A 21,772-nucleotide genomic window follows, 5' to 3' on the forward strand; every position below is an offset into this window, starting at 1 on the left:
TCACGAGCTATTTTTGTACATCAAGAAATGTACCTGTACCCTATCGAGCCCTGCTAACGGACTCGGAGCAGTTTGCATCTGGGGCTCGCGCCCTGTCAGTTTTCCGGAGCGCGCTGGGGAAATGCAGCACGCCGGCGCAGGTTTCGGTGCTCATAGCTTGAGCAGACGGAGTTGGGGGCTGGGACACGGGAAGTGAAGTTAGTTGAAGCTAAAACAGGAACTGGGAGGGTGCAGCGAGTCAAAAGCTGGGGCTAGCAGCAGGTGCTGGGGCAAGAAGCGGCGAGTCTGCTGCTGGAGCTGTGGTGGCCGTGCAAGGTAAGAAAGCCGAGGGGGCTTGGGGAGCGGAAAGCGAGCAGCAGCAACGAAGAAATGGTGGCTTGGYGGACAGGCAAAGAGCGCTGCTTCCTGAGCTGGCACGTGCTACCCGATGGCGCTTGGCATTTACTTTCCAGTCTGTGTTTTGGTTGTTGCTGCTGCTGCTTTTGTGTTTAAGCCTCTAAAGAACAAAGTTTCCGAATTAACGAGCAGTATCCTACGCTTGTGCTGTAGCCGTGTCTGATGTTTCTCGTTATAGCAGGTACCTGGAGTCCTGAGGTGCGATAAGAGGCCGTGGCTTGCCGTGGTGCCCAGGACGCAGGGTGCCCTGGCTGCCTTTGGGAAGTAGTTGGTCAAGAGCCATTTACAGCAGAATTAAAACCCCTAAACCCACTTGCCTTTCAGGTCACTGGAGGGGAAGGGGGGACGAAAGGTATTTTTAGATAGTGCTGTTTTGCCTGTATTAGCCTTCCTGCTTTTATTTGCGATTAGCTGTGTTCTGTTGGTCGCAGGATTGCTGTCGGCGTGTGCAAGCGTGGTGGTTTGCAGCACAGGCACGCCGTGTTCTGGAGTATGACGCTGKTTTTTTTCTGGTGCAGCCCGGAGAAAGCCTAAAGCCATATCTTTACTGTAAATCTGCCTTGGTCCTCCATCCTCCCCTTCAGCTTGCTAACTTGCTTTTGTTTAACAGAGAAGAGATTTGTCCCTGTTGCGCGCTTTCAGTTCCTGTTGTCTTTGCTCCCTGGTTACGTGGTGCCGATTCTCATAACAGTCGTTAGCGGCGGCTCGAAGCTCAGTGCAACGAGCTGGCTGGAGGTTTATCGCTTCAGACAGCAGCGGTTGTGCGATTCCCTRTTCAGCGTCAACATTTCGCTTGCACAGCAAGCGACTGTCCGGGGTGCTTGGGGTCAGTCTGGAGGCTAGTGTGCGGCTTGTCCCGCTGCGGGATGGAGGGGTCGGTGCCATCGAGATGCAGACGAAGGAAACGTGCTGCTCTATGAGGATCTGCCACAGCCCTCTTCCCTTCCGCTGGGTTGTTCGTGGCTTTACGGGAAGTCTGCAGCGACGCGGGACTGGGCTCAGTGGCCTGCTGTGCCGCCTGTGGTCTTTGCTGCGCACGCTGCCCAGCCTTCCTGCCCCCGCGAAAAGCTCCTTTGGGCTGCAGGGATGAAGATTTGGGGGCTTCTCGACGGCACAGGCGGTAGTAATAGGAAGTGGGAAGTAAGAGCTTTGCTGAGAACGACAAAACCATGTTGTGTGGGGAGGCCGGGCACGTAACGTGACTTCCTTCTGCTTCTCGTTTTGTAGAAGCTGTGTTGTTTGGGAGGAGCTTTTTCATCACCTTTTTTTTCAGGTCACCTTGAAAATGAAATGCCGGAGCTTTAGATTTCACATTGGTTTCATTTAACTTCCTCTTCCTGAGCCCGTCACTTCCTCCAGGCCTCTTTAGACAGCTTGTGCAAGCTGTGCAGTGGCAGCTTCAGCCCTTTCCGCCTTGCGCACTTGATGATTTTAGCCCCATTTCCTATTTTTACTGTGAGACGGACATAAACGCCATAGGACATACTGTACTGATACTGTAAGACCAACGTACAGCTTTTCTCTGAATCTTCTCTAGCCTGCCAGGCAGTGGTTAAAAGTTTGGAAAACAGACAAGAAAATTCAAGAGTTCAACCTGGGATAAATCAGTGTTGTATCGTGGTGCCGGAGCAAGCCACGGTCTCTGACGGCATGCCGTGACCRTGCTTAACAAAAGGCAAGATAAAGCACTGAACAGTCTCCCAGAGCACAAAAATTAGTAACRCGTTGGAAAACCATAGTCTGATGGTTGGATGCCAGCACTAATTTACATTAAAATAAGGCGTATTTTTTAACCATGAGGTCAGTGTGCATCAGGGTTTACCCTTAAAAATCCCGTGCTCTTTTCTGAAGGAGGCGCGGGTACGCGGGAGTAATCATTTTGGGATGCCTGGTGCCGCGTGAGAGACGCGCAGAGATCGGTGGGGGCTGGTGGCCTCCGAAGCGTCCTTCTGGCCTGAGTCGTGCCACGGCTGCCGCGGTCTGACGTGCCTTTGGTGCCCTTGGTGCCTTTGGGCAGGGGGCCGGCGGTGCCTGGGCGCTGGGTGACGTTGTGTCCTCCCTGTGCAGATGTGGAAAGCGGTCGTGGGACACAACGTGTCGGTGAAGGTTGAGTCCCAGGGGGACGACTGGGACACCGACCCTGATTTTGTGGTGAGTGCCTGGTGCGGTGACCGATGGTTAGCTGAGATGAGGGTGGTGGTGCGAAGGTCTCGCTGGCCTGCAGGGCTGGCCACGTCCCACCGACCCCTTGCGCGGCCCCTGCAGAGCTCAGGGAAACCTGTAAGAARCAGGAGAACTTCCCCGGGACACCACCTGGCTGCCAGGCGCTGGCGATTCGTGACTCCCTGAATATCTGCTCCATCGTGCCTGTTGGGCACTAATGGGCTTACTGTCAGGTGGTCTGTCTAAGCTGTTTTTGACCCCAATTTATACTTCATTTGCAGACCTTCCAGCCTCAGCGTATCCTGCATCTGACTACAAGTAATATCACTAAAGGAGCGGAAAGTATTTAAACCCGCTGCCTGATAACGTCACTAAGTCCTCCCCACAGCTGTCGCTACAAGAAACTGCATTTTATTTTTCCTGCACTGTTCGTAACTTTACAGGCTTCCAAAATTGTCCTTATTTGTCTCTTCCAAATGGAAGAATCCCACGTTATTTAGGGTCGCTCTGTAGAGAGGCAGCTCCGTGCCTCTGGATTGCTTTTTTTCCTGTTTATATCTTCTTTTATTTCCTAGGCGAGATGGTGAGAGTGTAAAAGTGCTCAGCCTGTGGGAACTCCCTGGATTAAGACAATGTCACAATTTGTTTTCTGTTTCGTTCTCTAGTCCTTTCCTAATAATTCACTTACAGTTCAGCTTTTTGGCCAGTTCTAGAATTCCTACTCTTTCCTGAATGATGACAACTATTTTGGAGCTGTCATTGTGTAGATATAATGAGGATTTTTTCCCCATATGCCTTGCTTTTGCACTTACTAACTGTCATTTACAGTTTTACCACCTATTCACTTAGTATCACAAGATTTTTTTGCACTTCTTTGTCACCTTGTATTTGGTTAACCTACATGGTTTTTTACTATCTCAAGACACTGGTGTATCATTCTTCATACCCTTTTCTGAACCTCTTGGGAGCATGTCGTGCAGCAAGTCCTGCTCTTCCTGGCTCCAAGGAGCGCCGGGCAGGCGTTACGGCCCCAGGTCCCCGTGAGCTCCGCCGAGGTTTTGTGTTCCTTTCCAGGGCAATTTATTGCTGAACAGCCTCTGTAGTGAYGCAGCTGGAGTCCTACGGTTTGGAGGCTAAACCTTGCCTGCTGCAGGAGTTCTAAGACATTCTGGTTTGGGAGGGAAGGAAAAGTCTCCTTCATAAAGTCCCAAAATTGCTAATGTTCAAAAAAGCGCAGTCAGAATTCCCCCCCCCTTTTTTACTTCATTTAATTCTCCTAATTGTGGTAGTGTTTAAAAACAAGCCTGAACAGAATAAAACTTTGTATTTTTTATTATATTTTGTATATATATTTTTAGTTTTACCTTATATTAAGACTTTATTGATGGTTCAATTTACCAAATAATTTTCAGACCTAAAAAAAAAAAAAAAAAAAATTGAAGCAGAACAGTCGACCTTGACTAAAATGTTCATCTTGGTGTTTTTCTAGTATTTTCTTAAGCGATTAGTTTTTACAGCATTTTCACGTGCCAGCCCTTCCCTGAGGAAGGGGGGAGGGAGCTTCCGCAGCCCCTGCCGGGCCTGGGCTGTGGCCCCGCAGCCCCCAGGCCTCGGCGCCGCAGGTCCGGCGGCCTCACGCTGCCGCAGCCGCCTCGCGCGGCCCCGTCCGTGCCTCGGGGCTGCCTCGCGCTCTCCGCACCGCGAAGGCCGGGCCCCGGTGGCGGCGCTGCGGCAAGAGCCCTGGCCTCGCGTCCCGGCGGCCGAGGTGCGGTGGGCGGGTTACCGCCACCCCGAACGTTGGCAGCCGCCGCCAGGCCGGGGCGGCAGGGCTGGCTTGCGCGAGGCGCCGCGGGCCCAGCGGGAGGCCGCTCATGGCTCGGGTTTGCTTTGCAGAATGACATCTCGGAGAAGGAGCAGCGATGGGGAGCCAAAACCATCGAGGGATCCGGCCGCGCCGAGCACATCGAGTGAGTGCGGCTGCCGGGAAGCCGGCTGGGTCCGGCCGGCGCGCAGCTGGGAGCAGCTCGGCCTGGCCCGGCTCCCATCAGATCGGGTTGGATCGGCCCGGCAGCACCGCGGGAGAGCGAGGTGCCTCCGAGCCGCGGTCCAGGGCCAAGCGCGGATCGCGGGCGCCTGCGGCTCCGACACGGGGCCTGCGGTTCGGGCAGTGCGGACACGCGGGTGGGCTGTTGCCGTGGTGACGTCTCACTGCAGGAAATGGAAGCGGCGGTTTCGCTAGCAAACCGAAATCGGCCAAATAAGGGCTTTTGCGAAGCGGAGCCAGGGCAGGGGAGGAGCGGTGCCCGGAGGGGCTCCTCGCCCTGCCTGCTCCCACCGGCTCTCTTCCCCAGGGCTCCCGGCGGGTCCTTCGGGCGCAGCGAGGCCGTCGGTGCCGTCTGGTCACGTTAGTGGGGACTGTGCAGTGGCCACCTGCAGCCCCCCTCTTGGGGTGCATCTCTGGCCTGGGAAGGTGGAGGCTTCACCCCGTGGTGGGCAGCCCGCTGCCCTTATCCGCTGCCCACCTGCCTGCCCTGGGCCTGGCTCTGCCAACTGCAGCCCGGGTTGGATGGCTGCCGCCGTGTTGGCTCTCGGTTTGAAATGCTGGTTTTGCACTAAAAGGCAAAACTCACGGGCCGCCTGTGATGCTGCAGTGGGTTAACTTTGGAGGACCTCCAGAGAGCGGCTAACAGGAGGGGCATGTGCCTGTTCCGCCATGGCAAAGACTTCCTGCTCCTTTCCTGTCCAAAGCTGCCCCTATCCAGCAGCTCCGTGGGGACAGCCCGGTGCCACCCTGTGCAGTGTTTCTGTAGCACACGGAAAAAGGAAAACATAGGCCCCCCATGAAAGAGAGGGTGTAGTCGTGAATGGAGGCTGCGGGGTGGAGACAGGACGTGCCCGTTGAGCAGATCTCTCCATGTCCTTCCCCAGGCCCTGGGGTAGCATCATCCCCCGCCATGGTGCAGCAGCTGCAGGTGTGGGACTGCCCCAGAGAGAAGCCCAGCCGTGGGCAAGGGGTTTCTGCTGGTGGTGGGTTTACATCCTTCTCTGCACAGGGCTCTGGCCAGTGTTGCAGCTCAGGGACGCTCTAGCCAGCTGCACGGGTCTGCAGAACCCCGCAGTGACTTGCCCTGGTCTTCTCTGTCTTGCCAGCATCCACCAGCTGAGGAACAAGGTGTCAGAGGAACATGAGGTCATCAAGAAGAAGGAGCTGGAAACTGGCCCCAAGGCCTCGTATGGCTATGGGGGCAAATTTGGAACAGAGCGGGACCGGATGGACAAGGTAACAGTTGTAGAGGACTTTCCTGGGCTCAGTAGAGAAGTCTTTGTTTCGTAAAGGAGAGAGTGTCCCTGTCTTCTGGCCTAATGCTGACAGGAGGGAATGGAGAGCTGGCACGGCTCCACAGATTCGCACATCTAGCTTGCTCGTAGTATGTCTCCAGGATCTCTTTGAACCCATTTGTGCAATTGCCTCTGTAGCTTCCTTGCAACACTCCTCTTAGCTGAATTAAGCACTGTGAAGAAGGACTTTCTGCTGCTTGTTTCAAATATGCTGCATAACAATTAAACGTGGTGCCCCCCCCCCCGCTTGTGCTTGGAGAAATAATGAATAATAATCCCATACTCGCATTCTCCGTTACAGATCTCTGTCCTGTCTCCCAGGATGGAGCCCTAATCCACGTATTCTGTTCTCATATGGAATCTGTTTTATATTCTCTGATAATCTTTGTCACACTTCTATCTGTACCTTCCTGCTTTTAATACATCTCTTCAAAGGTGGGGTAATAAGACTGCAGCAGTATTCAGTATGGGGGGGGCACTGTGCCCATGCGTGATACCAGGATGGCAGGGTGAGAAACAGAGACTTCTAGGAGGTCAAAGTGGAGTAGCCGTGGTCAGGCTCTTCTGCAGGAGCAGAGCAAGGAAGCTTTTGCTGAGCAGCTTCTAGGCCTTCCTCCGGTCTTACCACAGATGTTGCGATCATTTAGCCTCTGGCCTTTCTCCTGAGGAGCATGGGTGAATTCCTGGCCATGCTATCTGCTGCCAGGGAGCCTGGGACCCCGGCCTGTCCCTTAGCAGGGCAAAGGGTGATCCCAGCCAGGTCTGTTTTCTGCGTCTGAGAGCGAGGGTCAACAAACTGTCCCTGGGCAGCATGTGCCAAACCAGGAGCCTGTGGGTTTTTGGCTGTGTCTGTCTGCACTTTTCTCCTCAGGTTCCCCCATGATTATGCTTAGCTCTAATTCACTGGCATTTGGGAGCAGCAGATATTCAGCAGCCTAATGTCTGCTTGGTGACCTGGCGGTGGGGCCATAGGGATGCTTGTGTGGGACGACTGCCCTCGAAGCTGCCTCACAGGTCTCGGACCAGGGCTGGTGCTGGCTGAGGCAGTATGGCTGGTTTGGACCTGTCTCCCGGTGGCTGCAAGTGTCTGGAAGCAGGGCAGATGCTTGTGTGGTGCCCAYGTCCCTGTCCACCCTGCTGGCATGAGTGTGGGGGCTCACGTCATGCTTTCTCTCTCTTCAGTGTGCGGTGGGCCACGAGTACGTCGCTGATGTGGGGAAGCATTCCTCGCAGACAGATGCAGCCCAGGGATTTGGGGGGAAGTATGGAGTCCAGCGGGACCGAGCTGACAAGGTGGGTTGGACAGGGTAGTGGAAGTGTGTGCTTGCAGCCTGTGCTCAGCGCTGTCCCTGAAACACTGCGCTATGTTTAGGATCGTGGTTGCAGTTTTCAAAGTGCTGATGAGTGCAGGTCTAGGCAGGCCACAYGTTATGGTCTCCACTGAAACACGCAGCTCACCCCTTGTTTGCAAGGTGATGACTGATGGTGAATTGTGGTGAACTCATGCAGATTAGCTCTCTGGTTTGCATATGCTGCCATGCACAGTGCAGCCCAACTGTGCTTGCACTGTGCTGTGCAGACAGAGCTGCGTTTCTGTCCTGGACGCTGCCRTCCTTGGGGTTGTGGTGTTTGTCATCTCCAAAACCACGTGTCACGCCATGCGCAGTGACTGCCTGCGGTAGGACCGGCCGGGGACTGCAGGGGACGGACTGCAGGACCCTGTTCTCCCATGCGCTGCCTGGTTCGTAACGCTGCCCAGCTGCCTTGGCTGCAGCCAGGGCTGTTGGACTGGTGGGCAGGTTTTAGGGCTGGGACTGTGGACCCCTTACCTGGGCTGCATGGTCTTGCAGAGGGCCCGTTCCTGGGCATGCTGCCACGTGGACAGCAGGGGATGGCGTGAGAGGGCGAGGGGGGCTGCCAGCCGAGGGGTAGCCGTGCAGCTGCATATTGCAGCACAGGTCGTGGAGCAGGGTCCTAACCAGGCCCAGGGTGCTGGAGGAGGATGCGTGAGACCCAGCTGGGCTGTCGGGATKACTGGTGTTTCCTCCCCTTCTTGTTCCAGTCAGCGCTGGGGTTTGAATACAAGAGTGAGGTGGAGAAACACTCGTCCCAGAAAGGCAAGTCCGTGGGCGCTTGTCATCCCTCAGCACTTTGCCCAGCTTCTCTTCTGCTCATCTGCGTCTTTGCTCATCATGATTCTCCCTGTGTGCTGTGCTGTCTGCTGCGGCACAGCCTCCTGCATTATCCCCCTGCTGCTCATCGCTTACTTCAAATTTGTGTCCCTGGTCAGTCACCCTCACGGCCCCCTCCCCTGCTGTTCTGTCACCCCGCTTCTGCTGCGCATCCCTCTTGCCTCTGTGCTTTGCCTTGCTGGGACCTGGGTCGTGGCTGAGCGGAGAGAACTGCCTTCCCCTGACAGATGGCAAAGGAAAGAGTTTTGGGTCTGCTGATCCCTTTTCYCTACAAGTCCTGCTGAGCAGCTGCTCCATAGTAAACCCAAGCACAGTACGATGTTAGAAGGTTTTCTGAAAAAAACAGCAAGTAAGAAAAGGCTGAACAACGGATATGGAAACAAAAGCCTCGACAGCACCAGAACTTTTGCAGAATGCTGGAGAAGATTCAACCAAACTTTCACATGTACATGCAAGCAGCTATATTCAGCAAGGAAAGAGATTCAAAATACTATTTTCTGGAATATTGCAAGAACTGAAACTACAGTTATTTTAAATATTCCACAACCAAGACAGGATGAGGGGACAAGGTCTGTTACTCTTTTAGATGAATGTGAGGCATGCTGCATTGCCAAGAAGAAAACTGGATCGTGTTCATTTCAGAGGAAGCTATAAAAGAAGGGAGACTTTATGAAACATTCTAGGCTGATCTTAACTTAATGAATCATGTGCAATTGTGATACATTAACACATTCCTGTATAAGAGATCAGATAGGAGATTGTAGACATGGAAATAGAAATTTATCAGGCTGTGTAAAATCTCAGAAATCACTCAGGACAAAATGAAAATTTTAGAAGTAAGGCAAGGTGCAGTTAGATTGAACAGCTTCAACAGAAGTCAAAGTAATTTCTGTAAATTAGAGATTTTAACAATTACTGTCTAATTCATCCTCAGCTGACTGAGCTGGAGTGAATGGGGTGAATATTATTCTGAGAGCCGTTCTTGAGTCCAAAATGTTTTTGTGCTGATTTCTCAAGAGCAAAATCTTCATGGATCGATAAGGCTGAATTTACTAGAGGAGCCGCAGCTCATTCCTGTGAAAGGCGACCTGTAAGAACAGGGCTGGGGAGCAAAAGGAGGTAACTAACTGATTTACTCCTGCTGAAGAGCAGGATTTGGAAATGGAGCTGGAAGAGCAGGTCTCCGAAAGGAAAGAGGCCCTGTAGTGCCAGCAGCTAGGATAGAGGCTGAAATTTCTTAGGACATCGGCCGAAAATAACTTGGTAGTCCTTAGAGGATAACTGAATACAGCTGAAGTAGTTCATACACTGCTGCTTTAGAGGATGTGAAAAGGGGAGGCGTCAGGAAGACGCGCTGTGCTTCCATCACACGAGAGCCGAGTGGGCCAGAGATGGACTGGGGGGGGAACTGGAGAATGTCTCCAGAAATGTGGGTTTGAGCCTTTGCTTCAACATCCAGAGTTAGCATTTGCCTTGTAAATGCTGAGATTCCACTGTGGCAGATGTAAGCCGTACAGCAGAAGTTTGCCATTTCTTCCGTACTTTCAAGGGCTCAATACACTTATTCAGAGACCTTTCCAGAGACTGGCAGATCGCAGGTTGAAATCCTTGCTCTGGAGGGGCATGGATGGGCAGATGCCTGGACCATCAGCGCCCAAGTCTTGCCTTGGCTTTGCCTCTTCAGACGGCCGAGCTCCCACCGCCTCCCCAACCACCCTTGGCTTGTCGCCTGCCTTCCTTGCCCTCTCTGGCTGTGTGTCTCCTGCCACCTGTGGCCCTTGGGCTCTCCTGGTGCCACAGCCCATGCTCGCCCTGTGCACCCCTTCCCGTGGACCTTTGTCCTCGATGGCCCTCGCGGTGCTCCCTGCTCTCCACACCATCCCCTCCAAACTCCTGTTTATTCTGGTGTCATCCATCATCCCTCCTCCTCCTCCTCCTCCTCCTCCCTGGTGCTCCTTCCCAGTGCTGCTCCCCTTCTCTAGCTCTGCCCCTCACCAGCCTCGTGCCTGGGGTAGCACCTCACTCTGTGCATCTCCTCAGATTACTCTAAGGGCTTTGGTGGCCGTTACGGCGTGGAGAGGGACAAGGTGGACAAAGCAGCAGTGGGGTTTGACTACAAGAGCCAGGCGGAGAAGCATGACTCTCAGAAAGGTGAGCTGGGGGAACCCGCTGCGGTGAGCACAGTTGGGCCTGGGGCCTGGGACTGTGCCCCACAGGGGCACGGGGTGCTGTGCTTGCAGCCTGCTGCGCGGGTGGCAAAAGTGCTGTGGGAGGTGTTGGATGCCCACTGCTTGCAAGGTGATTGGGGAAACACATGGAAAGCAWGGGGCAGCCACGGGCAGCAGGCTAATGCCCCCGGAAGATTGCTGGAGAAGTTCAGGCCAAACAAAGAGGAGCAACAGGTTTCTGTAGGCACAAGGATCTCCTGGGCAGCGTATCTCTAAAGGAAGAGTGCATGGGAAGCCAGGGCAGGTGTCAATGGCAGATGATGTGTTTCAAGGAGGAGGGAGGGCTGTTGCTGCAGCCACTGTTGGGGAAGTCTGTCTCTTCTCTGTGTCCATTCCTCATCTCTCCCCGAGTCCTGGGCAGGAATAATCATCTCCTCTGTGAAAATGGCCTGACCTCATGGTACTGCTGCTCTTCTGTTTCTCTCCCTTGTCTGTCCTTCATGCTGTGATCTGGATCCCCTTGGCTGCAGACTATTCTGTGGGCTTTGGTGGAAAGTTTGGAGTCCAGCGGGATCGTCAGGACAAGAGCGCCCTTGGCTGGGAGCACCAGGAAGACGTGCAGCCCCATGCATCCCAGACAGGTAGGGAAATGCTGCCGGAGGAGGCGGCACAACCTCCTTGGAGCAGGCACAGCCCTAGAGCTACCAGCTATGCCTGCCAGGGATATAGCTACGGGAAAGCAAATGTGACAGCGTGTTGTGGAGGTGCAGGCAGCTGGAGCACTGTGAACCCCCAAACACAGGGGTAACTCTGCCAAGGAAGGGGGCTCAGGTACAGCATTCCTGGATCAATGGAAGCGGGGGGGGGTATTGAATGCAAGTCCCTGAATCACGCTGCCCAGGCRGTGCTGCACTTTCTCCGTCAGGCACATTCCTCATCATAAACTCACACAAAAAGCAGGTGCATGGGAAGGAGGCAAATCAGGTTCCCGGAATGGCCCGAATACTGTTAGCACTGTTTGTCCAGCTTTAGTGAAAAAGACCGCTTTGCGTTCAAGTGGTGTGACCGGCTGCTTGCCCCAGCGCCTTGGAAGCAGATTTGCCAGGGTGCAGCACCACACACTGTGCGCTTCACTCAAAGGTTTGGAGGATTAGTCCTAACAGCTGCTTTCTAGAGCATCTTGCCTCCGTCATCTCTACTTTGTTTAGTTCAACATGCGACACTCCGCTCCTGATGGAGTGACCAAATGCAGCTAGCCCACRGATGTGCCTTTCAATTCAAGGCAAAGCTAATTCATGTCACTAGTCACAGCACGCTGAAGTCAGGTGCATATAGAATATAAAGTACTATATGATAGTCTCACTTTTTCCATACAGACTATGCCAAAGGGTTTGGAGGCCGTTATGGGGTCCAGAAGGACAGAGTGGATAAGGTAAGTCTCTGCATGCAGTAGCCTGCAGTTTCTTCCTGATGGCCGCTTATCTTTGCATGGCTGCAAGAGAAAAGGCTTCCGACAGAGAGACACAAGCTCAGTGCTATTGCAGGGCTGGGGGAACTGGTCCAGTGTAAACACCAGAGGGTGCAGAGAGATGCAGCTTGGGGAGACCGGGATGCACGGAAGACAGGGATTTTTTTTTTCTCCATTCTCAGCTGCTTTTGCTCAGACTGAACAGTCATAGACCTGCTGTGCCCTAGGGCTGGGTTTGATAGTTTGACTATGGGCAGAGCCAGATTAGTGAAGYGCTTTCTACTGGACTCAGACAAGTGAACCGATCAACAATTTGCCTGTGTGTGACTGGCCCTTTTTATCCCCACTGTGCCACCTCTCAGTTTTCCCATGCTTATACTTCTCCCTCATCTGCCTTGGCTCCTCCCTTTCTTTACCCTTGTCTCCTCCCAAATAAACCACCCCCAGCTGCTTTTTCCCCATTGCTCCTAGCTTTGCTCTGTCTGCACACAAATTTGGTATTTGTGTCATCTTGGACTTCCGTGTTATTACCAGCGTAGTGCTGGCCTTGCCCTGTTCCACTCCCCCAAAGGACCCCAGCAATCCCTTCGATTATCTGTGAAGCTTCACTYGCCCTTAACCACCTGTGAAACCTGCCGTTCCTCACGGCACTGACTGTARCTCTTGTCAGCTTCCCGCTCTTATTTGTTATATTCAGCAAGTCCAGGAGTTTCTCGTGGTCTGTTCTGCTAACTAGATCTCCGATCAGGGCTTAGTCACCTGCCTGCGTACCTTAACAAATCCCAGCGCAGTTGGGGTTGGCAGGGCCAAACCTTGCATGAGAGGAGCTCGTCCGGTTTGCTGCTTTGTTTCCTGTCTGGGCTGAACCCAGGCAAAGGCTTGTCCGCAGTCTAGATGCAGACTGTCTCAGGCGCTTGAGTTAACTTTTTGCTTTGGCAAGCTACCCTGCAAGTTTGCTTAGGAAAGATGGGGACAGGTCCTGCCAGTGGATGATGATCCCCAAGGACGGGCATAGCCTGGGTGAGAATCCTGCATGGTGGGGAGGCTTTGGGGCATTGAAGGAGGAAGGAGTGGTTCCTTCCCTGAATCATGCTTTGGCTGTTGTTGGGCACAGTGTTGTGCCTGGTGCGGTACAAATATCCCTGACCCACACAATTTATAGTTAGGAGCTGGACGAAGTGGGTGAGGACCTTTCTTCAGGGCCCTGAGCCAAGGAAGGAGATAAACACATGCCTGTAGCAATCCAGCATGTTCCCTTCAGTGCCACGTGTGCAGGCTGTGCCGGTAGCAGAATGGAAACAGCGTCCTGCCCAAGGACAGTCGCCCGTTAAGGGGGAGATTAACGTGGTCTGTGAATTTAACAACAGCTAATGGAGGTGCAATGCCAAAAGCCAAGGCGCTGTGTATGTGACAGAAAAAACATATCAAATTAGATGAGCGCTTGTGTCAAGGTCAACAGCCGTGGGTTATTTTGAGGAGCAGGCTGCACTTGGATGCAGAGGCAGGGTAAGGAATTCCTGATCAACTCGGAGTGGAACATGAGTTTATTTTGAGAGTGTTGAAGCAAAATCAAAGATGGCAAAATTAAGGCTGGTCAGACAGGTACCTAAGTTCTTGATTGCCTGTTTTTCAGGTACTGGAGCAATGCTGAACTCATTGCTCCAGATTAGAGCATAATATACCCCAGGCAATTTAAACTCCCTGTTGTCAAATTTTTGAACGCTAAGTGTGCGATTCAGCTCTCGCACTACAACACCTAACTTTAAATGCTGTCGTGTAAACATGTCTCTGCTGTGCTCTGTGGAGACCTGGTCCAAGTGTTCAGCAGAGCCTGAAGTGCTGTTTACCTGCTCAGGTGGGTTTACTTTAAGGTGAGCTGAGCTGCTCTCTGGGCTCCACTGACTGTAGCAGGAGCTTAGACTCCCAGTCCATGTGGTGACACCTGTGTGTACAAACACAAACGCAGCTGTATTTGTCTGAAAGTTGCATCCCACCTGCGGTTTCCTTTTACTGTTTCCTTTTCATGTGCAATAGCTTTCTTGTAGAAGTAGACAAATAAGCATTAGCATTTGTCATCTAAGTTCGTGCCTGAGGCAGTGCAGTGGTAGGTAAAGAATATTCTTGGAGTTTTTGTTTTTCCTCCCCTCTCTGCATGGCTGGAATAGGATTTATGAGTGTGCATTGAAAAATGTGTGCTAGTAGAGCCCTTGGGAAAAGTCACAGATATAATTTATGGTGGGAAGGGTGGAAAGGCCCAAACCCCCCAAACAACTAACCTTGAAGTTTAATGTCGAGTAGTAACTGCAAATACGTATGGAAAAAAAACACCCTCAATCTCGCCCTCTTTTTGCTACAACCACCCCCATCGATGGTATTACCAGTTCAGCCATCTCTTCACACCCTATAAAGCCAGCGATACCTCAGATGCTCGTGCACCCAGTTTCTCCTTGATGTATTCCAGCCTCTGCTGCTGTGTGCACATCCTGCAGGCAGTGGCCCGCTGAAGGGCCGTATGGTTTTCACGGTTATGTAGCCGCAGCTTTTCACCTGACGGGGCCGTGCTTCCACACCCCATACCTCTGGGAGCGCAGGGGATGGATCTGGCGCAGCTAGTACATCGGGTCCCCGGACCTCAGGAAAAGGTGGACTGGCCGGCACATCCCCAGCCCCTCACTGCATTCCCCGGGAATGCTCTTGCCCCGAGCCTTCCTGCCCCATGCAGCAATCCCCTTGCCACTCCTTGTCCAGCCTCCTCTGCTCAGCTCCATATGGCCTTTTTGGCTCTTGGAATATCTCTCCTTTACAGGAACAGCCTTTGTCTTCAGCTGGAAGTCTGGAAGGGAGAGCAGGACTGCAGCCAGCAGCCTCCCTTCCCGCGGACTGTGGCGGTTTCACCAGTGAGGACGCACCTGGGAACAAAGCTGTGACTTGCTTGCAGGCACCAGCAGCCAAACTGAGCTGAGGTCTCGCCACTGGCCTYGCCTAACAGGCTGCACGCTTTCTTTGCTTCCTCTTGCAGAGCGCTGCTGGCTTTAACGAAATGGCAGCTCCAACCTCCTCGTATGAGAAGACAAGACCGGTGGAGGCAGGTGAGATGCTTGAGTACCAGCCTTGGGCTCAGTGGGAAATTATAGGTCCCACGTCCCCAGCTTAGTGGCTCACTGGTGGGCATGTGCTGTAGGGGGGGGGGGATGGAGAAGGTGGCTGGAGGCTGGAGAAGGTGGTTGTACTGCAGGTTTGTCTGGGAGCGGCAGAGGTCTGGGTTTGCCCTGGACGTGTCGGGGGGGTGGTGGGGGGTGGGGGGATGAGCCACTGGGGAGGCTTGGGCAGCTCTCTTCTCCACAACAGCTTCCAGTAGTGCCAGCAGCCTGCGGTCACGGTTTGAAAACATGGCTAAATTGGCGGATGAGGAGAGCAGGAAGCTGGTGGAAGAGGAGCAGATGAGGCGGCAGGCTCGAGAGCGCCAGGCGGTTCGGCGGCAGGTGAGCCGTAGGCATCTTCCTATGCCCCCCAAGACTTGCAAAGCAGACCTTTCCTCAGGGCCACACAGGTCCATCTCCTTCTGTTCAGTCTGTTTCTGGTGACCTCTTGCCTAAATTGTCTCCCCGTACCTGCCAGGGACTGGCCTTGAGCTCCCCGGTTGGCACTGGATTTTGCCCCTTTTGGCATGCAGACCAGGACCTGGCTGTAGCTAACGATGTCCCTCTGTGGTTTAGCCTAGGCTACTGCTTCCCTTTGGTGCTTGGTAAACGCAGGGCAAACACAATATCCCCAACATCCCCGTTCCAGCAGTCTGCATTCAGGGTTTTCCAAACCCTCAGGTTTGCAAGACCTCCTTCTACTTTGTGGTGTTGCTGCATCTGATGTGTGGACAGGATTTCTCCAGTAACGCACTCCCTCATACATTCCCTTCTTGAGGCTGCTTCCTGCAGACCACATAGTAGTTACAGTCCTGTTAGTTTCCGGTTCCTAGGGCAGGTCTGGGGGAGCTGGAACAGGCTTCAGCAGGAAGAGATGTTGGCTTGTCTCGGAATTGCCCTATCAGGAATGGAAATGAGCATTGCTCTGGGCGTTGTTCAGTGGAATTGAGGGGCTCTTGATGACTTTTCTCCAGCAGGAAATCCAACAGAGAGAGGACAAGGACCACACAGAAGCAGCCCCTGCCACCATTCCAGCAAGGGTTCCCGTGGGAGCTGACAGAGATGGGCCTGTGTCACGGGGAGAGCAGGTGCCAAGGCGGGCTAGGTTGGCTGGCTGGGAAGGGGAGCAGGCAGAAGGGACTGGATTGCCCTGGAGAGGGGGCCGTGCTTCACGGGGCAGCTGCAAGGGCAGGAACAGGGCACGGCCACAGCGTGGGAGAGGGTTGGGAAGGAATGGGGTGGGGGAAAACTTTGGGATGGGGATGGGACACAGACGCACAGCACCTTACACTACGCAGATGGGCTCTTGCAGGGTGTCAGTCCAGGGGTGGTACAGTGAGCTGTAGCGAAGCATGTGGCATAGGTCTAAACACGAGTGACGAGTAGCAGCAATGGTGCACCTAGGCTGTCCTGGTAGAGATGTCAGGAGTGTAGAGGTTTTGTCATCTGTTGACTTTGGCAGGGGTTTTAAATGCCACCAGTGTTTACATATTAATTTCATAAAAGCCCCTCTGGGCTCCTAGTTTTCTAGTTTCAGGAACTTCCAGCTTCTGAGCTGGTCTGTGGTTTTGCTTGCTGGGAGAGAGCAGCGGCGGTAGCAGTGAGCTGAGAAGGCAGAGACATGAGGGTCTCCTTTCTCCCCATGGCCGCACAGTGCTCCCAGGTGCCCGTTCAGCCCAGAACTCATGACTGAGCTGTTCCTCCATCGTGCAGAGAATGATACTCCATTTGTTTCATGGTAGCACTAAAGGCGTCTGCAAGGAAGCAGGTTCCCTTGCATTGGGCACTGTGCGGCCATGGGAGAGCTGCTGGCAGCGGATACGTTGTGGGTGACTTTCCTGTCACTTTCGCACTTCACAGCAGAATACAAAAGCGGAGGATGAGGAAACGCTGCCCACATTGCCACCAAGGCCAGCAGATCTGGGTGAGGAGCTGTGCAAGTCCCCCCGCGAGGATCAGCCCATCTACAGTGTGAGTTTGGATGGCGGGGACTATGAGGAGCTGCCAGAGTCCTCTGACTACTGTGACGGTACCAGCATGGATGCTGACTACGAGGAGCTGCCAGAGCCTTTGGGAAAGCCGGCTGCCATCTATGACGACGGAGAGGATGGAGGCGAAGACTACGAGGAGATCCTCCCCGAGGAGCCCAGCCAGAGCCAGCCCTGCCTGGGTGAGTACTTAGGGAAGAGCCTGTTTCTTGGGGAGCTTGTTTTCTGTCTGCTCTGCACCAGCTGTATGGGACAGACTGCAGAGGGATTTTGTACCCTGAAGTCTGCCATTGTCAGGGTAGCAGGCCACGCTGATGGGAGCTTGTTCCTCTGCCACCCCCTTGCCCCGCTCTAAGGTGCGACACCAGCTGCACCGAGTCCTGGGCCAGATGCCGGGTATCTCTACTGGAGCGAGACTCGGGCAGTCAGACAGGAGGGCTGCTGCGGGCTCTGAAGAAGCTGCACTTGGACTGATGCTCTTTTCCTTGGTGCAATGTTTCCTAGGAAGGAACTGCCGGTTCTGCACTGGGGTCTGGGCATGCCCTGTTAATTCAGCCTGTTGCTCAAAACCCTAGTGAGAGACCTGTTCTGGCAGTGTCCCCCGGGATGAACAAGGTGCAGGGATTAGGGCAGGCGTCCTCCAGCCTGTGAACAAACTGCACAGGCTGTTGTTGAGGTTTCCATCACAACCTCACTGGTACTGTGGGTGAAAAAGGGGGAGGCTGGAGTTAAGTCCAGCCTTTTTCTTGGGAGGAGAGACACGAAGTATCAGGACAGCCTGTCCCATCCTCTCTCCCTGAAGAAGTGGAGACAAGTCACACACTTGCTTTGAGCCATGATACACGTCTCCCTGCTGACAGGGTTTGGATGTGGTCCACCCTGAGACTGGCAGCTGATGGGAGGGCAGCACAGACCAGATCTGTGTGACTGCTGCCAGCCTCCTTCTCACCTGCCTGTCCTGTCTTCTTCAGGGAAAACGGACAACGTTTATGAGGTGGAGAGTCCTGGGACATGTGCAGTGGCTCTCTATGATTACCAAGGAGGTGAGTCTGGCAACCGGGGTGTGGGAAAGGCAGCCGGCCTGCCGAGAGAGGCGCTGGGAGCCGGCCTYGGGGGTGGGAGAGACGGTGACACCATCAGTGGTGGCGGGAGGGTTTCAGCTTGGTGTCTAAACCGAGGTTGTTCTTCCTCTTGGGAGGCGGGATGAGACATAGCTTGGGAACACAGAAGTTTCATCTCTCATCTGTGAAGTCTTAATCCTTCCTCTGCTGTGTCTGTGCTGGTTTTAGGGAGAGGCATGAGATGAACTTTGAGTCGTATCAGCCTGGCTGTTCTGTGCTCCCCTCGTGTGTGTGTGTGCGTGTGCGCGCACACGCATAACCAGCTCAGGGGTTATTCTTGCCCCTTCTCTTGCTTATGCATCTTTGGACGATGACTATTTTTCTGATCAATTTTGCAGATGGAGATGACGAGATTTCCTTTGATCCTGATGACACAATCACGCATATCGAAATGGTAGATGAAGGCTGGTGGCGGGGACAGTGCCGGGGCAAAGTAGGCCTCTTTCCAGCAAAYTATGTGAAGCTTCTGYAATGAGACCAGCATTGCCCAAGCGGCCTCCTTTGAAACTTCTGCTTCTCTCTGCTTCATCCTTTTACATGTTATTAGCTTAATTTGGCTCATCCTGGCGTGTCTACATGGGAGAAGTACCAATGAGAAAACTGCAGTGTTTGAGGGAATGTTTTGGCCTGTGCCCGAGGTGGGTTCTGGTTCCCATCCAGTCCCAGATGGGGAAGATGGGATGGTTTGAAGAGCGAGTGGGTGAGATATGAGACATCTTTTCTCTCTAGACTATTCCAGTTTTTATATTTCCCCACGCCAACCAGCAGGCTCGCAGAGGAAGCGTGTTCATTCCTGTTCACAACAGGGCGATTCACRGACTAGAAACACCAGCTCTAATCTAGTTGAAGCAAAAGGGACATGAGTGTGGGACCTTTTCCTTCTAAGCTGTCACTTGTCACCCGCCTCTGAGAACCCCTCTTTGCTCTTGGGGCTCAGTCCAGAAGTTACAGCTGTAGAATAAGAGATGCTGTCCCAGGCCGTGGCCCTGGACCTCCTCTCACCCAGGGGCCAAGGGAAAAGAGCAGTGTGAAGGCTGAACTCATCTTTGATTCTAAGAGGGATTTCCGCATGCAGGGTAAACCATGTTTGCAGTGTGGGGTAGAGAAGCTTGAGCCTTGTCTCTCTGGGCAGATTTCAGGGCTGCGACCTGGGGACATTTCACCCTCACAGTGAACTTTGCTAAGTTTTCCTGCGTACAGACACAAGCTTGACTGTACTGAGCTGTCCCGTGAAACAGGAGAGGTGTGTGCTGGCTCACTGAAAATAAAGGACAATCTTGCTAAGGTAGCAGGTGACTTGTTTGGTTTTCCTCTGTGGGCCAAGAAAGAACATTGTTGGGGGGATGTGTCATTTCTGGGGTGAACTTCAAAAAAAGGGAGGGTGCAAARTTATTTTCTGAGAAGAACAMTCCTGGAAAATCTGTCTTGGCGCAAGCTAAAAATGTCAAAAGGCTTTACTTAACAGGGAGCATGTTAAAAGCCACCCTGGTCCCTGCCCAGGGATCCCATCATAGAGGAATATTCCGCTAGTGAAATCCTTTCAATCCAGCAAATGAACCTGAGCAACTTCCATTGGATACAGGTAACAGAATATTTTCAAGAGAGCTCGGTTATTGCTGTTCAGAAGAGGTGCCTGAGGACGGAAGAAAGCAAATGTGACTGCAGTCTTCAAAAAGGGCAAGAAGGAGGACCCAGGGAACCCCAGGCAAGTCAGCCTCTCCTCAGTCTCTGAAAAGGCGATGGAGCAGCTCATCCTGGACACCATCACCAGGCACATGAAAGACAAGAAGGTGATCACAAGTAGTCAGCATGGATTCACACTCAGCACTCACCCAACACAAGCAGCACTGACAGCGTCATCTTTGTTCCCTCTCTGATCAGGAGGAATGTCTGTTTGTAGGAAATATATACATACACACAATGTGGATCCCTCCTGTGGGCTTGGACACTCAGTCCGTACAGTGCCTGCGCCAGGATCCTCAGTCTCCCCAGCTGCTCCACCAGCACACACACTGTGGATCCCTCCCGTAACTGGGATTAGATTCTCAGTCCATCCAGCAGCTGCCCTGGATCCTCGGTCTCCCCCGCTGCCTCCTGCACAGACACTCACTCGCCAGCGGGTCTCTCAGCTGATCCCCAGACCTCACGGTCTCTGCAGCAGCTGACTGGGACCCTCTGGTCCCTCCAGCAGCCAACTCTTCCAGTTGTCTCACTTCAAGACACACAAACACACCTGGCTCCCAAACTATTTAACCTATTTGCCGGCTAGTTTGGCTTGATATTTGCTAGTGATCTCACACAGGTGTACACTCACTTGCTCCAGCTGCTGGCACCCTGGATATGCGGGTGCATGTGACCCACGGTCCCACTGCAGCTGCTGGCACTTAGATCTCCATACACACACACAGAGCAGAGAGCTCCTCACCCCAGAAAAGAGTTAGAAGCGGAGTTTAATGAGAAGAAAGGACAGACTGCGCTGATCAGGTGCAGGCCATGGCCAGACACGCATACGGACCAGCAACCTGTTTACATGTGACCAGCCCCTTTTATCCCCTTATCCCTCTGTTTTCCCACGTTTATTACCACCAAAACCTCCCTGATCCCTCCCTTTCCCCCAGAGATCCTCTCCCCTTGACTCATCGTGATGGGTGTCACCGGGGCCCATGGGGCTGATGGTCTCCCGAGGGGCCAGGGCAGGGGCCCCCTCTCTCTGACTGGTTATCGGGGCTCTCCCGCCAGCCTGCGCATCTCCGTGCTCCTTGTGCATGTGGAAATGAGCCTTCATTGAGGATCTTGTTGGAAGTTGTGGGCTTTCGGAGGCCCCCCGAGGAACTAGCAGGTGATTGCTGTGAACAGGAAAGGGGAAGCTAGGCAAGGACAACTGCAGGAGGCCTTGACTTCTCCTGGGAGAAGCTCTAGCTAGGAGTGGCTGCTGCTAACGAGCTCTCTTGGTTGCCCCTGAGCAGAGGGAGTTGGGGCCTTTGATCCAGGTGGTGCTTGATTAGGGCGGGTGAAGCACCCTGGGAGTCAGTGCTAGGGAGAGGCCTATATAAGAGCCAGGCCCAGAGCACAGCAAACAGAGGCAGCAGTTTGTGCAGAAGGGTGCATGAAGGCACCTTCGTTTCTGTTCCCTGTGGTGTACACTTCCTCAAGTATGGTCATGACACATGGCAGAGCATGTTCCCCAGGGGCTGTTGGAGCTGCTGTGTCAGAGGCTGCGACCCAGACCAACCCTCTGATGGTAGATGCGGCTCTACAGGTCTCAGGCTGCAGGGAGTGCTTGGGGCCTCTCCGGGAGGCCTGGGCTGGCAGYCAGCTCTCCTGCAGGAGGTGTGCTGCTGTTGGCGAGTTGTGTCGTCAGGTAAGGGAGTTACGGGAGGAGGTCAGTAGGCTGCGCAGCATCCGAGAAGCAGAGCAGGAGATAGACAGGGTATTCTCGGAGACTGTGCAGCTTCGGGAGTCCCAACCCCCTGCAGCAGTGGAGTTGCCAGAGGGCTCTGTGCTGTGTGAAACGGTACATCATAACACCGTAGAAGAAGGCTGGAAACTGGACACTGCTCGTGGGAGGAGAGAGGCTCCTACTCCTCCTGAAGAACAGGTTTAGTGCCCTCCAGGATGAGGAGGAGATGGGCATGGCTGCCAGGGAAGTACCTGGGACAACAGACCCTGTGCCTTGCGGGAATGCCCGGAAGAAGAGGTGGGTGATTGCTGCGGGTGACTCCCTGCTGCGGGGGACGGAGGCATCTATCTGCCAACCTGACCTCTTGTCTAGAGAGGTTTGTGGCCTGCCAGGGGCT

The 21,772-nt window shown here is 53.7% G+C and overlaps 1 protein-coding gene across 3 annotated transcripts; it reads left to right on the forward strand.

The window, feature by feature from the left end:
• The first annotated feature begins 188 nt into the window (after positions 1 to 188).
• Positions 189 to 19,263, forward strand: HCLS1 (hematopoietic cell-specific Lyn substrate 1). Of its 3 annotated transcripts, none has more exons than XM_026055717.1 (15): positions 189 to 315; positions 2,464 to 2,547; positions 4,453 to 4,526; positions 5,710 to 5,839; positions 7,081 to 7,191; positions 7,961 to 8,015; positions 10,131 to 10,241; positions 10,789 to 10,899; positions 11,635 to 11,690; positions 14,746 to 14,815; positions 15,075 to 15,208; positions 15,841 to 15,954; positions 16,730 to 17,036; positions 17,826 to 17,897; positions 18,314 to 19,260. In XM_026055717.1, the coding sequence occupies exons 2-15, from the start codon at positions 2,464 to 2,466 to the stop codon at positions 18,448 to 18,450; spliced, it is 1,566 nt and encodes a 521-aa protein (XP_025911502.1). In that variant the 5' UTR covers positions 189 to 315; the 3' UTR covers positions 18,451 to 19,260. The 3 variants fall into 3 exon arrangements, with proteins under 3 accessions (XP_025911502.1, XP_025911501.1, XP_025911500.1); XM_026055716.1 differs by having other exon boundaries at positions 192 to 315; positions 15,844 to 15,954; positions 16,727 to 17,036; XM_026055715.1 differs by having other exon boundaries at positions 194 to 315; positions 16,727 to 17,036; positions 18,314 to 19,263.
• The last annotated feature ends 2,509 nt before the right edge of the window (positions 19,264 to 21,772 follow it).

The sequence above is a fragment of the Apteryx rowi genome, unplaced genomic scaffold (genome assembly GCF_003343035.1).
Source record: "Apteryx rowi isolate R43461 unplaced genomic scaffold, aptRow1 scaffold_1257, whole genome shotgun sequence".
NCBI classification, from domain to species: domain Eukaryota; kingdom Metazoa; phylum Chordata; class Aves; order Apterygiformes; family Apterygidae; genus Apteryx; species Apteryx rowi.